We start from the raw sequence: 16,751 nt of genomic DNA, 5'->3' as shown, positions 1-16,751 counted from the left end.
GTCCTTGGTCACTAACATGATACCTGTAGCACATGATACATGAATATCCAGAGCCCAGGTTTACAGAAGGGCAGATTCAGTCTCTAGGCTGCCAATGAGAGAGATCTCAGATGGTCTTGGCCCATGCCATTAGGATTTGAATTACACCACTCTCCTCCCCACCCCCATTCAATACTGATTTCTGACTCATTAAGCTCTATTCTGATTACGAGCTGGATAGCTTAGAACACGCATATCTGCAAGCTGGATAAGCATCTCATTCAGTCCACCTCGAGATCCTTCTCACCATGAATGGAAGAGCTGCTTGTCTGAGCGTGGTGTCTCCTGGTAAGGACTCTGGTTTAGACAGCCACGTTTTCCCAACCCAGGCACTTAGGAATTATGTGAATCTGGGCAAGAAATTTTCTTCCCTGAACTTCAGTTTTGATGTTTTGAATATTTCGGGATTAAATCTGATAAACTGATATGAAGTGCCCTGTACCAGGAAGTTTTCAACAGGTAGCATTATGTACAGCAGTTACCTGTATGATTCGAGCAGTTATGTCACATTTATGACACAGTTATGTCTCAGTTTTAAGTCACATTAGGTTGAGTTCATTCCTGGGAGGCTGACAAGACACTGAGGAGACGGATGGTTCCATTCAGACGAGGAGAGGGCAGCCGGGGCTGGGTGGCATCTCCAGCAACATCCCTGTCTCCTTGATGTGGCCCTGAATCTGGAATGAGCTCAATGCAGGTGGCAAAATATGAAAATCAAAGTGTCAGGGTGTAAGAAGACGTTGGTCAGAACTCCAGTGGATACGTATTTGTCATAAGGTGCTGGCTCGTGGGATCATGGAGGCTGAAAAGGTCCTTAATTTTCCACCTGCAAGCTGGAGACCCAAGGAAGCCAGTGGTAGAGTTTGACATCCTGAGAGTCGAACAGCGATGGTGCAGGTTCCCACGTAGGTGTGATAAGGCCGAGGGACACCACTAGGAAGCCAGGGGGAGAGGGGCTCACCTTCCCCACCTTTTGTTTCTCTTTGGACCCTCGGAGCATCCAATGCTTGCCAGCACTTGGAGGAGGATCTGCCTTATCCAGACCACCAGTTCATATAGCAATCTCTTCCAGAAGCAACCTCCCAGATGCGCCCCAATACCGTTCCACCAGCTACAAGGACATCCCTTACCCCAGCCGACTTGACACGTAACATCAACCCTCACTCAGGGGAAAGCAAAAGAAAAAGTTAACCATATTTTAAAAAAAAAAGGGCTGAGGATGTAGCTCAGTGGTAGGCACTTGCCTACCATGCACGAAGCCCTCGGTTCAATCCCTAGTACCACAGGGAAAAGAAAAGGAAAAAACAAAAAAGAAAGGAAATAAAAAAAGAATATAAGATTTTTTTTTTTTTCTAAAAAATGTCCCAGTTAATGAGAGCAAGAAACTTCTGTATACATGCACCGCTACCCTGCAGTGGACTCCATCAAGGACAGAACGTCACTGCACTGAACTAGGATTCAAATGAGACTGGACAAGAGCAGGGGAAGCAATTTTTAATTTCACAGCTTTCAATTTAATCTGAACTGAACATCTACACTTCTGTTTTCAATGATTCTTTCCCTGAGGCTTCTCTGTGGGTTTTTTCCTCATAGTTTAATGATGTTATACTGCTTGAAAGAAAACCCTTTATATCTTTCTTGCACTGCATTGGCAAAAATCACTAGAGCTGAAAGAATTCTCTTCATTTTCAAAATTGCAAAACTCCACCCACATTTCCTAGTGTGAGTCCTTACCACGGAGCTTCAAGGTTATCATCTCATAACTGTTCAGAGAATAGTTCTGGGACAAGATTTTGTTCTTTTTATTTTTGTTTTTGTTTTGCTTCTATACCAGTGGATAGGCCTTCTTAGCAGCTCACCAAAATCACACATTCACAGACAATCTCATTTCTAGCCAATTTCCTTTCTGATCGTGTGCAGAAAACTGTGTGTGCTGTGTATTTGTTTATTTATTTATTTCCAGGGTCCTATATTGGGGTCAGGGGATGCTGGGAAGAGAAAAGTAGTCTCTACTTAATTAGATATGGGGTCATGTAAATTAGGGCAATTATGAAAGAGTGCTATTATGCTAGGGATCTATTGTGCCTTAAATCCTACACACAAGGGAAGAAACAGAGGAACTGTGCATGGATGCAGGGTTGGGGTGATTTGTTTATTGTACTGTTTTATAAGGGTATATCTTTTTTTCTTTTAAAATATTTTTTTAGTTGTCAATGGACCTTTATTTTATTTATTTATTTTTATGTGGTGCTGAGAATCGAATCCTGGGCCTCATACATGCCAGGCAATCACTCTACCACTGAGCCACAATCCCAGCCCAGTATATCTTTTTTTTTTTTTTTTTTTTTTTTGTTCTAATTAGTTCTACATGACAGTAGAATGCGCTTTGACACATCACACATAAATGGAGTATAACTTCTCATTCTCCTGGTTGTACATGATGTAGAACCCCACTGGTCATGTGGTCATATATGCACATAGGGCGATAATGTCCAATTCATTCTACTATCCTTCCTACCCCCACACCCCTTCCCTCTCCTCACTCCCCTCTGCTTAATCCAAAGTAACTTTATTCTTTCTTAGCTTCCCAATCTTATTATGAATTAGCAGCCGCATATCAGAGTAAACATTCAGCATTTGTTTTTTGGGATTGGCTTATTTTGCTTAGCATGATATTCTCCAGTTCCATCCATTTACCTACCGGTGAATGCATAATTTCATTCTTCTTTAAGGCTGAATAATATTCCATTGTGTGTGTGTGTGTGTGTGTGTGTGTGTGTGTGTGTGTATATATATCACATTTTCTTTATCCATTCATCTATTGAGGGACACCCAGGTTGGTTCCATAGTTCAGCCATTGTGAGTTGAGCTGCTATAAACATCTATGTGGCTGTGTCACTGTAGTATGCTGATTTTAAGTCCTTGGATATAAACTGAGGAGTGGGATAGCTGGGTCAAATGGTGATTCCATTCCAAGTGTTCTGAGGACTCTCCATACTGCTTCCCAAAGTGGCTGCACTAATTTGCAACCCCACCAGCCATGTACGAGTGTGCCTTTTCCCCGAAACCTCACCAGTATTCATTGTTGCTTGCATTCTTGGTAATTGCCATTCTGACTGGAGCGAGGTGAAATCTTAGAGCAGTTTGGATTTGGGGTGACTTTTATCTTGAGGAGTGACAAGAGAAAAGCACAGGTGTGACCATGATGACAATGACTGGTGACACCTTGGAGAGGGGTGACAGAAACGGGCACCTTACACCAGAACCTCTCTCTAACTTTTTCCCCAAGATCTCTTACTTCCCCTCTGAATCCCAGCTTAAAAACAAACAAGCAAAAACACCTTTTTCCATGCTTTGATCAAGCAATAAGAAATTCGTCACCACTCTTTTGTTTTGTTTTTAAAGAAAGCAAATACAAGGAGACCTCGGAGCTTTGGCATCAAGGACACGGTGCTGCCTCCCAGGACTCGTGGATTTCTGGCTGCGAGTACTGAGGTGACATCTTAGTGAGCACTGGTCTCCCAGTGGGTAAGCGCAGAGTACCCTGGAGGCTTCCTCAAGGGCTAAAAATGGCCCACTGGCTCCACAGCTTCCCGTGAGAACCCGCGGAGGTCAGCAGTCCCCGGCTGGACACTGTCCTCTGAAGTGGAAGGAGGCTGTAAAGGAGAGTGGTGGGGAAAGATGACCACTGAAGGAAGAGAAGGTCCCCAGTCGCTGGCCATGCAGGACATGGCTGCCCCTGGGAGTCCTCAGCCGGGAATCTGGGGTCCTTGGCTCCTGGCCTCATCACATGCCCCACTCCATGTGGCCACGTGTCTGCCCTTACACTGGGGTCCATTCACACACGTCCCTTGCGCATCTCATCTTGAAGGGTTTCTGGCTTCCCTTCTTCTCTTCTCGCTTCTCCATTCTAGCTGCCTCTGAGTCTGAGCGTTCAGCCACCTCCTCCGGCTTCTGGTTGCTCTTTCCTCCCCGAGCATGGAAAATGCTTTCCCCCTTGTCCAGCCCTCGAGGGGCTCCCTGTTCAGCTTCTGTTTTAGAGGTGACTGGCACAGACTCCCATTCCTCTTGAAAAATACCTATGAACCAACTTCTGTGTTTTAGCACATTCATTGTTTTCTTTTTACACATATTCACGGAGATCTCTGGCGGACTCACTACAATGCTGACTTGCTGCAGGTGTGTCAGGTGTCTGTCCGAGGTGGGCCGCTGCTCCAGAAGGTCACAACCCTGACGGATGGTTTCTCATTAGCAGTCCACCCCCCGTGCCTCTGACTAGAGCATCTAATTTTTAAAGGGAAACAAATGACTATTTTGGAGAGTTTTCATGACTTTGTTGTTTAAATTACCTTCATTCCTCAGAAAACAGAGCCTTAGCTCAATAGTTACTTGGTGAGTATAACAGTGGCACTGTCATCTAGAGCATCAAATATTTATTTGAAAAATTAACAGTTTTATCAGCAAGCACCTCCACTACACGTATCACTCATAATATGACTTTAGCTTGCTTCAACATAGTTTACCCACGAAGAGTCTAGGCTTTTGGTTCAAATTGCCTAGGTTCAAATCCTAACTCTGTCCTTTGTTAGCTGCATGACCATGGACATGTTACTTAACTTCTCTGTGACTTACCTTCCTCATCTGTAATACGGACATAATAATAATATCTGTATTGTGTGGTTGTTTTGAATAGGAAGTGGATATAACAAGCACTTGGCACTGAGCAAGCATACAGCCAATACTGCCATAGCTATGTAAACCTACCAAAGGGTAAAAATAATAAAAGATTTAAGAAGTCAAAATTTCAAATAGCAAATACTGAATGTGGGATATGTAGTACTTTCTGGAACTTGAAACATTAGGAAAATAAAACACTTCCCCTCAACATTTACTGAATTCCTTTCACCATGTGGGATAGTAAAAGTAGACTCTACACATTTAAATCTTGGGGGTTGGACCTCTATACATGGAAAATTAAATACACAAACATTTCATGCAATGTTTTAATTAGAGATTTAAAAGAAGTGTCTGCATGATTGTGAACACAGTGTGAAAGTGCATGTACACATGCTTGTGCGTGCGTGTGTGTGTATGTGTGTGCATTCTTGCAATTGTTCTACCTCAAAAGCCAAGATCACTGAATATAAGGAAAACCAAGGACACAAAACATGATGCAATTGTTAACACCAATGAAATGACAGAAATTTCTTATGCAGAATGGAAGAAAGTGAACTGAACTTGGAACATTTTCATTTAGAATAGTGATATTTGCTTCTATGGATTCCAAATGTAAAATTCAATGAGTTTCAGGAATGAGAGTAATAGAAGAATTCAACAGACATGTCGTTTCAGTCCATTTGTGAACAAAGAGCAATGTGAAAAGTAGTAGCGAAAATGGAATTGTTGCTTTGTTTAGGGTTGGAGTTTTCAATGCCCAAATATCTTTACTTATTCAAAGAAAATACTCCAAAAGGTGGACTTGCACAATTGAATAATCAGTTCTGATGCACAGAATTTCCAGAAACACAAACTTCACTAATACCCTGCAAATATCTAAATAAAAGTCATTTTGTAACTAATAATATGTAGCAAAATTGAAGAGCCACATGTTTATTAAACTTCATAATTGAGAAAGAAATTCAGATGCCAATTACAGTTCTGCTTTTCTGTTAGTTTTCCCCTGGTGTCAGATAAAAATAAAATGAAATGCCTAAAGTAACAGTTGGATATATGAACACCTAAAATAAAAAGTAAAAAAATTTAAATAGACTATGCATATATGTGTACATAAATAAATTAAAACACTAAAAAAAATCAACACTGCAAAATATTCTTAGATTTGAATTCATAAATTCAAAAATATTGCTGCATAAAAATTTATTTTACTGCTTTCTAGCAGAAAGCCTATTTTAATGTGGGCTGAAACTATGTAGCATTTTACTTAGCCAATGGTTATTTAATATCACATTGAATCTGGCAGCAGCAGCAGTTAGAAAAAACTAGAATATTTTCATTTTATGTGTAGAATACACATTTTAATGTAGTATATCAGGGATATTCAAATTCTCTGCATAATAAACACAGTAGATAGGAAAACCCATATCTAATACCAGATTTGAAAAGCATGGTCTGAAGAGTTTCTACAGCTGCAGATTTTTATTGGTCATGTCAAATTATATGGTTGATGAATTTCAATTTTGTACTGACACATTGCATATTTTTCTACAACTAGGAGCCACATAAAGCTTTTGCATCAATGGCCTAGAAGAGCTTCCCAACTCACATTTGAAGAACTTATCACTGCTGTCACAAACTGAAAAGATCTGGAGAAGTCATCTCCACCACAGAACCATATGCCTGCACAGTTCCAGGACAGAAAGGAACTCAGTATCTTGCTCAGTATACTCATGGCAGGAATCTTCATATCCACTTTTTTTTTTTCCTTATTGATACCCTTGCTTAAAATCAGTGGTTTTGGAGGTATAAGAGTAATATAATAAAATACCTAAAGTGACCATTAGAGGTATTTTTAAATAATTACGGAAATCTTACTTTTTTCCCCCTGTTCTATTAAAAATAGACAACTTCTGAAAATTCTGAATGTGCAGGGCCTTCATATAATTGCAACAAGATTGTTTCAGAGCTGTGTTTCTATTAACATGTCAACTATTCTTGCATGTTGGCGATCCAAGAAAATCCTCCCAGAGCACCCCTCTCTCACCAGCTAACCACCGAAGCCCACTCTGCTCCATGCCACAGAAACCTTGGGAATGGCTGGCACACCTTATCATCTTTCTGCTATTGGGGACATACACTTCACACATTCCCAAGTCCATGTATTGGATACAATTCCCCCAGCCATGACACACAGTCTGTTTGCATACACAACTGGGCACATGCTTGATCATTTATTCTTTAAAATTTCTTCCAATTCCTATGGGCATGCAGACCAAATTCTCTTTTAGTGCCTAGAGGTTAGCTAAGTTGATGTTCCATATTTTATGATAGGGTGATGATGATCAAAAGTATTACACAGAGTTAGGATAACTGGCAAGCTGGCCCTGTGGCATCTGATTTCCAGACAACCTTCATTCAATGACAGAGGGAGAATGGTCTACAAATCCAACTTATTAAACTATACCTATCATTTTTTTTTTACCTGAAAGTAATAATCTAAAATTATTCCTAAGATATTTATAAAGTAGTAGAAATCTCCTATGTTGTTATTAAAGTTAAACTGAAAAAGAACATTTTTCCTACTTGGACTGACTTCACTTATTAAATTCTATTATTTTTTACTTTGAAGCTCAAACTTTTAATGTTACTCAAGCACACAGTTTGCCCTTATTTTTAAAATGCAGGTTTTAAGTCCCCCATCCATTACTTACTTGTTTAAGCTTCTTTAGATCTTCATCAAGTTCTAAGTTGTCCAAAATAACAGCAACAAACAAACTCAGGAGGATCTATAAAATGGTTAAATAACAAAGAAAAAAACCCATGTGCCATAAGTAACAAAATATTATATAATGTAGAATATCTACCTAAAATATATCATATATAGAATTCATTCAGTGAAAAATAAGCATACGTTGTGAATCCTTACATAGGTATTTTAAGGCATTTGTCACAAAGACATAAAAGCAAATGCATATGTTGGCTGAAATAAACAATATAAAATATTTTTTGTGTGTGTGAAGACAATTTTAAAAGAATTAAGTTTTTTTTTTTTCCCCCCTAATCCAACAGTCACACCTCAGAGACTCCAACCTGAGAAAGTCATCTGAAGTACTTTGGAAAGCTTGATATGCAAAGGTGTGTGTCAGAGAGTTATTTGTTATAATGAAATGCTGGAAATAATCCCTAGCCTTGCATTCATTGCTAGCACAATCACAGGGGTCTACAAGATGCAGCTAGCTGTTGATAATCCCATGGTGGTGGCTCATCTCCAAGATGAGCTCCTATGGCTCCTCCCAGCCTCTGCTGTGGTCACCCTCCAATGGTCCCCTCCTACTCTGAACATGGCTGACTGCAACCAGGAGGGTGTGGAAAAGACAGCATGCAATGAGTGAGGTGAAGTGAAAAAAGACACTGAGGCTTCATGGTGCCTCTCTTGTATCACCTTTCAGGTGAAGGCCAGGTACCACGTTGTGAGGACCTTCCAGTAGTCCTGTGTAAAGACCAGGAGGCAATCAACTGAGGCTCCTAGCAACAACTGAGACCTCTCCAGCAGTCATGAGAGTGCCTGTCTTGGAAGTAGATGCTCCGGCCCCAGGAAAGCCCAGCCAACATCTCAACTATGACCTCGTGAGACCCAGAACTAGAAACACTCAGCCAAGTCTGTCCCAGGTGGCAGAAACTGAGACGGTAAAGGTTTATTTGTTAGGAAACTTCTAACATATGGGTGATTTGTTTCAAAGAAAAAGATAACTAATGCAATTCACAAATTTTTACAAGGTTGGAAAATACATTGCAATATTAAATTAAGAGCATATATGGTGGAAATTCAACTATGTATAAAAAGGAATAATGGACATGATGCTAAGAAGGTGGTTACTTTAGAAACGCAAATAGTGTGAACCTTTGTGTAGTGAATAAGATTCCCTCCCTTTTTAATTTCATGATATTTCCCTCTGAACAAATTATTCTCATTTGTTAGTAGGAGATGGTTGAGCATGATGGTAAGAGTTGAGGAAATTCGGTTTGACTTTTAATATCAGAGATGATTATGCAGAAGTCAAAGACGAGCTCTTTTCTGAGTTCAGTGAGTGTATAACAAGGGAAAGGCCTGTGGCCGGCTATGCTTGGCTGGGGACAAGTGCCAGCATTCTTCTTCTTAATAGCCATGTCCTTTGGGGTCCTACCAGAATGTGAAGAGGAATCAGAAGGTCCAGCCCGGGGCTTTCCAGCCTCTGAGTCTGCCTCACCACGGGCTTACCCTGAAGCAGGCATTATTCTACACTGGACATTTCACACGTCGCTCCAAGTTTCACCTCTTTCCCACAATCTCAGTGATAACGGTCACATCAGGGCTGGAATCCACCTTTCGCTGTGTCCTCACCGCCTACTCTGAGGCGCCCACTGCAGTCTCCCCACACAGAGGCTACCCTAGCCACCCACTGTGCCGCTCACTGGCACTTGACCAGGGCCTGGATTGCTGGGTCCTGATTTAACTGGGTTTTCTCTCTCTCTCCAGGAAAAGTGCAAATGCACATATAAAATGAAAAAAAAAATGCTTAATGGGGGAAAAATGGAAGATAGTTTCTCTTCCTGTAGAAAACTCTAAATGTGCTTTTTTCCCTTTGAGATGTATGTGAATCTTTTTAAAATCTAAATAAGCTACTCGCTGGTTTATAATCCAGGAATGTTTTCTTAAGGACTGGGGCTCTCTCTTTGAAAGATGAATAAACGTCAAGAAAGTTAGTGCCCCATGTCCCTTTCTCGTGGGAGGGCTGGAGTCGAACCCAGGCACCTGGTTGCCAAGCTGTAAAACTACCTACTTGTCACAGAGCTAGAAGTTTAATTTTCCCTTTGGATGAGGCAATCAACTCCCACAGATGGCCGCTGCGATCACCAGGTAAATTTAGGATGAACTATATTTAACAAATGGTACTGTCGAGTCTTCTTACTTGAGGACCAGCTATTTTTATCTCAAGAACATGAATGCAATTTGGCGGCACAAAAGGGTGGCATTTCTCCCAACCTTGCCACTTTCAGCAGGTGGCTGGTGATGCCCTTCGCCGCCTGGCTTGATGCTTCTTCAATAATGAAACTGTTTTCGTCCTTTTCTACCTTTACGGAGAGGTTTTCTAGGTTGGCAGGAGGTTTTGCTTTTAATTATTTCCCCAACACTGGACAGATGCTGGGCTACTTAAGGACCGTGAGGTTATGTTATCCGATTAACAACAAACTCGCTCAGACTCCGTGCCTGTGTCGGGCCCTGCCTGGTCAGGAACACACAGCGACACTGCACTCTCAGCCGTGGAGTTTGTAATCGAATCCAGCGGACACACTCAGCAGCCTGGTAAGGGGGAGGACCGACTGACGCTGGGTCTGAGACCTTGGTTAACAAACAGTTACCAGCTGCGTGGCAGTCACTAGCCAAAGATGAGTTTCGATGCTCTCAATTATAAAATCTTATGGATGTGATAATAAGAGTGCAAAAAATTATAGCTGTTGCTTTTCATTAAATCTTCCTTCAAAAACCTAATGGGTAGTATAATCTATATAAAAATACATAGACAAATTTATATATGTGAAAATAATTTTCTTGACTGTTCTATACCTGTTTAATTTAGTTCATAATTCCTTCATTTCTGATGACTGAAGACATAGTATTGCTATAAGAATCCAACTTAGTTCTCTAGATCTCAACAACATTTGAAGAAATGTTCCTTTTCTTTAGGGGTGGTCCAATCAAGGATGTGTGCACCCTCTGGCACCTGGTCCACTCTGAGCTGAGTAAGGCATGGTCCCCCAGCAGGGGACGATGACGCTTGTTTCAAGGGCTCTAGGCTTTCCATCTGCCAATGAGGCCACCACCTCAGCTCTGGAAAACTCTTATTCCCAGCAATACCCATTGTGAGTTTCTGAGAGTTACTGCAATAAAATGTGTACACTTAGTGGCTTAAATTAAGACATTTATTCTATCACAGTTCTGGAGGGTGAAAGTCCAAAATCAAGTCATGAACAGGACCTACACGTCCTCCAAAGACTTCAGGGGAGAATCCTTCCTTGCCTCTTCCAGCTTCTGAGAGCTGCAGGCATTCCCTGGCTTCTCACTACATAACCAGTCTCTGAATCCATCTTCACAGGCCTTCTATTCTTTCATCCTGTGTCTTGTCTTCTTGGATCTCTTGTAAAAACTGTTACGATCTGGATATGAAGCATCTCCTGAAAAGCTCTCGTGTTGGTAACATGATCTCCAATGTAGTAATGTTCAGAGATGAAATGATTATGACAGCTGTAACCTCAACCAGTTGATCAATCCATTTCATTGATTAATTATTTAATGAAATACTGGGTGGCAACGGTAGCAGGTGGGGTGTGGTTGGAGGAAGTATGTCACTGGGGGCAGTTCCTCGGCCTACATCAGTCCCTGGCCCCTTTCCCTTTCCATCTCAGTTTTCCAGTTGCCATGAGCTGCATGAGCTGAGTAGCTTTCGCCTTCCACCATGATGCTCTGCCTCTCTGAGGCCCAGAGCAATGGAGTCAGCTGAACATGAATTGAACCTCTGAAACCATGAGTCCCAATAAATATTTCCTTCTCTGCGTGATTCTCATCAGGTCTTTTAGTCACAGCAAAGAAATACTAATACAAGAACATTTTTTTCATTGGATTTATGACCCATCCAGATAATCCAGGATGATCTCATCACAAGATCCTTAATTTAATTACATCTGCAAAGATCAGTTTTCCAATAAGGCCACATTCACAGGTTCCAGGGGTTGTGGCACAGACATATCTTTTTGGACCCAATTCAACTCACTCTACTCTGTGGTCTTTGGCTTGGGCTGCTGTTCCAACATCAGATATACCAGCCCTCATGCTCAGAAAAGTTTGGAAGTTTTGCCATTAAACATTAAGGGAGACTTGCTTTTCAGAGAGCTTTCTGGATCTCTCTCTACCTAGACTACTCCTGTAGCTACCCAACTCTGCCAGGTTGTCCTCATCATATTTCTTTTGCAAGTCCAGGTAAGAAGTGGGGTCAGGTCTCAGTCACTGAAACCCACTCAGCTGGAAGTCCACACTGCTCCTGCTCCTGGGTATGGTGCACCCACTGTCTAAGGTCACACTCCCTGCATCATACCCAGCCGAGGAAACATCCCCACTTCCCCTGGAAATGCTGACAACTGATGGAAAACTCGAGCAGAGGTAGGTAGGGCAACGGAGCATCTCAAGCATCACAAACTAAGTTCTGTAATCCCTGAGCATTTAGGTTTCTGAGTGCCCTGTGGGTGCATGGAACACCTTATTTAAGAATGTGAGGGCTGGGGAGATAGCTCAGTTGGTAGAGTGCTTGCCTGGCAAGCACAAGGCCCTGGGTTCAATCCCCAGCACCACAAAAAAAAAAAAAAAAAAAAAGAATGTGAAACACGGATAAAGACACCAAGGTTGTACTACAAAGGAACTGATGTGCCCAGGAGAAGGTTGCTTTTGGCAGAAGGAGAGTGTAATAAAGGCCTTCCAGGTGGCTTGAGAGCAGGTGGCTGGCTCAGTCCCCCTTCCAGGGAGGATGCTGGAGAAGCTGGGAGGTGGGGTCAGGGTAGGCAGTTCCCTGAGTGCCACAGACAGTCAGGAAAATGAGAGGGAGGTTATAAGAGTTGAATGTGAAAAGTTCAGTTTCTTCTCTGTTGTTTTTCTTTTCAAAAATTCTGGGTTTTTGTTTGTTTTTCTATTAATGCCTTTTCAGCCTGGCTCTTTGAAACAGTAACTAGATGGTGTGGAATGCAGTTCGACAAGATGTGATGAGTTGCAGAATGCTTCTTTCCTTGTTCTAAAAATTAACAGTGTATTTTATACATTCCTCTCAGAGCAAAGAGAAAAAAGCCACCCTCACCTCCCGGCAGAGCAGAGGCAGACTTGGGTAATCGCTGCCTGGTCATCTTGTCATGGTACACCTGATTTTTGTGGTAGATGGGAGAAGGCAAGACTCATACGGGAAAACCTTTGGCTTTCCTAGGGAAATGCTTATCGGACTTTGCATTAGGAGCTCCAAAGTTACGGGATGGAGAAAAGTCAGTTGTGGGAGGTCATTGGTAACAAATTTAAGGCTAATATAAGAGAAAGGTGAAAGTTTGCACTAAGCTAGTGTTAAACCTGATTTCATCCAATGGAGATCTTTGAATGTTTAGCTTCCATTGTTCCATTAACATGACACAGGAGAGCAAAATGAGAAACTAGTTAAAAACAGAAATGAGTAAAAATGTGGGTGCATCTTGAGTTCCTGCTGAAGCTGTGTTTGGACGTGGACCTTTGGCTTATCTTTGTCTCCATGTCCCTAGTATAGGACTCTGTGATAAGGTGACAGCTTGGCACCCAGGGTGAAAGATGAACAAAGCCAGGACCGAGCTAGTCTCTCTGGAAGGGACACAGAAGATCCAGGAGAGCAGAGTGAATCGGCAGCTGATTGCCAGGAAGTGAGAATTACTTCGGAGTTCTTTTCTCAGACTTGAAGAAGGTGACAATAACCACTGTGATCAAGAAATAGAGATGGGAGGAGGCTGGCAGCTCAGTGTCCATCATCCTCGATTTACTTTGTCAGTGATGCATTCTTTTCTTACAAAACCAGTGAGCAGTTGGTCTGAGGGGGCTGGCTGGCCTGGTGCTGGCCACTCACATGGCTCCAAGCCATGCAAATGAGTGACAAATCCTCCTTCTGAAAGCAGGAATCGTTCCCCAGATCTCGGAGTGCTTTTGTTGGTTCTGATTTTATGGAAGGCTGAGGTAAGGCTCATGGATAGTCTGGACCCATTACAGGGACATCTGCCTCTTACTTCAGTTGGTGTTAGGGAAGGTACCACATATGCTGTGCCCAAAGGGTTTACAGGTGTATATGAAGCTCTTAGTGATGTGATGAAGAATTTTACAGGGACTTGCCACATCAAATCACAAGAGCTTCATCATGTACATGAAATACTTTTATATGCTGCCAGTTCTAAGTTATGCAATCGGCTTTGCTTCACTTCTTTTTCAGATTTATACAATATTTCAATTTAGAATATAACCCAGCATACTACATCAGTCTTTGTTTTTTCAACCAGACAATTTCAGTGGGAAAAAGGCCTTGATTCCTCTTGAACATGGTTAAAATACACATGTACTTTCAACAGAAAGGTGTTTAGTTTGTGCATAACTAAGTAAATTCCCTTTCTTTATTCCATGTATTATATATTTGGTTAGATTAGTATTCAACAAAGTACCTGTTCTCTGTTCTGTTGTGGAGTATTCAGCTGATTTAATGTAGTCATATTTTATGATCAATATGGATACATGAAGAAGAAGTGATTTCAGTGAAAAAAGTGGAGAATAGCAAAATATTTCAGGAATCTAATTCTTTCTTCTCCTCAGACTATAATGCCCATTCCTAGGGTATTTTCAGCATTGACAATGCTTTCTGTGTGGAAAATACCACATATCAGGCCCCCTGAAGCCTGGGAGTTCTCTAGAATTTTTATGAATGACATAAGGACATGTCAGTGGAATTTTGATCTTTGTGCTTAGTGGATTTCCGAAGCAAATTTCCAGGTTCCAGAGGCTTCTCTCCCAGTGTTTGGCCACCATCTGATCCCTTAGGACTCTTTCTCCAAGGCCTCCTTTCCCACCTTCCACTTTTCACATTGTCCAGAGAAAGCCCAGATTCTCCTGAGCTAAGGGTTTGAGAAGCACTTGCTGTTTTAAATTTTATACATTTAACTGCATATAGTCAAACTTGTTTTCTTCCATTTACCAACAATATATTTCAGAAAAAGTCAGCAAATGACTGAAATAGTCATGTTTACAAGCATAATTATTTCTTCAATGGCTCTGTCCGGCTCTCTGGACACTAAGACACACTTTGGGGTTTGCAGGGCTCAGGCTACTGAAAGTTATGGTTTCTTTTGGCCAGAGGGCAGCCTTATCATTTGGAATGAATTTACTCCAGTAAGATTTCTATCACTGTAGCAATATAAACTATTTTGCTTTCTCTTTAACTCTGCATATATTCACAACCTCACTCATATATATATCTTTTCATTTTCGTTTGTTTTCCTCAAGTTCACTTTTTAGTTTTCTTTTCCTTTTACATTGCTCAGAGGTAGCCTTTAGCTAAGAGTCACCTTTAATCTTCTTCCTTTCTCGATTGTGAACTTTATAGGTAATTTCTATTTTTTTTTACTATTTTCAAGTACACAAGTACACAATGAAGCACAGCAGGGATCTGATCAATGCTCACAACCTTGTGCTTTTCTTTCTCTCTATTTTTTTTTTTTTTTTTACCATTTATAATCACACTCCCCTAAGCTGTCTTGCAGCCTGTAGTATGAAACAATTTCACTTTTTATATGGGTCAACAAAAAGTCAAATGTAATCAGAGCGGTGTAAAATGGGATGCATTCAACACAGATGCACTTTTAAATGAATTCTAGAAAATCAAGTTATTTAATTTACACTTTGGAATGCACATTTCTGTCAGCAAAATATGACTATTCTCAGCAAGCTGCCACAACCAAGGCAAAATCAAGAGATTGCTGTGTTAATTTCAGCACTTCAAAGGTAACAAAGAGAACATCCACAATGAGTGCTTAATTACATTCTCCCTTCGTTCTGCATTCACATCACAGGGCTTTCCTCCCAGACAATAATAAAGGGAAAAACTCTGACGGGGGGGAAAACAGGATCTTTCAACTGGTTAAATCTTCCATAGTCCTTATCCCCAAATCACTGACTAAAGTGGGGGAGAGATGAATTCAACCAGCACAGGGCACACCGCAATCAGGAGAGGAACAGAACGAATACCTGACAGAAGAGAGAGAGGTTTTAAAGGGACAATAGATAATGATTGTGAATATGCATTTGCTATACGCTTAAGTTTGATTTTCATTGTGAGCTGACAAATGGGGGCCCCCAGGAGCAACAAAATGGCCTGCTGGTTTTTATTCCAGAACAAGCTGCAGCCAAATATATTTTCCCCTGCTGCCTGGCACATGCCTGTCCCTGAGAAGACTCCAGCAGCAACTCAGCAGCCTGGGTGGCACAGTTGCTCGGCGTGACCAAAGACAAACGGGTGTGTATATTTCACCTATTTTGGTCAACATGCTTTTAGGATTTTACAAAAAGAAACATAAATTGAATAAAAATGCTCATTTTAAGGTGAGTTCAGACTACAGCAAGGTTTATGGAAGAAAACCATCTTAACTTGTCACACGGGTTTTCAAGGACATGTGCTGTGTATATAACCCAAGCCTGTCGCCCACATGCACATACTTATATGTTGGTCTACAAACCCTCTCCAGCTGTTTTACTGCCCACATTTTAAATCTTCACATCTGGTGGATCTGGAACAACTGGTAAGCAGATGGTTATAACCTGGGCATTGATCACACAGCAAATAACAACCTGCCGTGTCTCTTTTACCATCTGCTTCCCAGGTCCAGCATGACAGGATTTTATTTTTTCTCAGTTGGTTTGTGTTTACTTGTACCAATTCCTGACTAGCTTCAAGCCCTAAGGGGATATGGATTAAGCTTTTCCCACTTTGATGAGGATGAGGAACCCCACACATTGTACTAGATTCAGTAAATTTGTACTGAATCAATTGTAACTAACCTGATAGAGCCCATTATAGTATCTGTCAGCTTAAGGGCAGGGAGGACAAGAAAAACAATTACTGATCCTGTTTCAAGCAAAATCCCAGTGAAATGGGGAAGTGTTGTTTTAGAATTTAGACTTCTGAGAGTATCAAAGCAATACCCTGAATTTAATTGTGACAGAGCATTTTTTTTCATTAAATCAATTATCTCTCATTAAAAAATCATTTGTCAATTAAGAAATCTAAATAGTTGATCTATTTTGTTTTAGAATAATCAGAGAAATCAAATAAATATCCTAGAGCATTAAAATTCTCACATAAATCTGGTTGAGAAAAATTGATTTAACTTTATTTATCAGTATATTTCATTTACCTTATATCATATATAGATATTAAGATGAGATGGCTTAAAGGCCTATAGTG

The 16,751-nt window shown here is 41.0% G+C and overlaps 1 protein-coding gene across 5 annotated transcripts in view; it reads right to left on the bottom strand.

The window, feature by feature from the left end:
* Positions 1 to 16,751, bottom strand: part of Nalcn (sodium leak channel, non-selective) — a 313,879-nt gene that overhangs the window by 97,364 nt on the left and 199,764 nt on the right. For all 5 annotated transcript variants that reach the window (XM_047553611.1, XM_047553608.1, XM_047553613.1 and 2 more), the window contains exon 15: positions 7,428 to 7,502. In XM_047553611.1, the coding sequence (XP_047409567.1) occupies positions 7,428 to 7,502 (75 nt within the window). The remainder of the gene's footprint in view (positions 1 to 7,427; positions 7,503 to 16,751) is intronic.

Source organism: Sciurus carolinensis, chromosome 5 (genome assembly GCF_902686445.1).
Source record: "Sciurus carolinensis chromosome 5, mSciCar1.2, whole genome shotgun sequence".
Taxonomy (NCBI): Eukaryota; Metazoa; Chordata; class Mammalia; order Rodentia; family Sciuridae; genus Sciurus; species Sciurus carolinensis.
The sequence above is the reverse complement of the archived record's forward strand: the minus strand, read 5'-3'. Positions and strand labels throughout refer to the sequence as shown.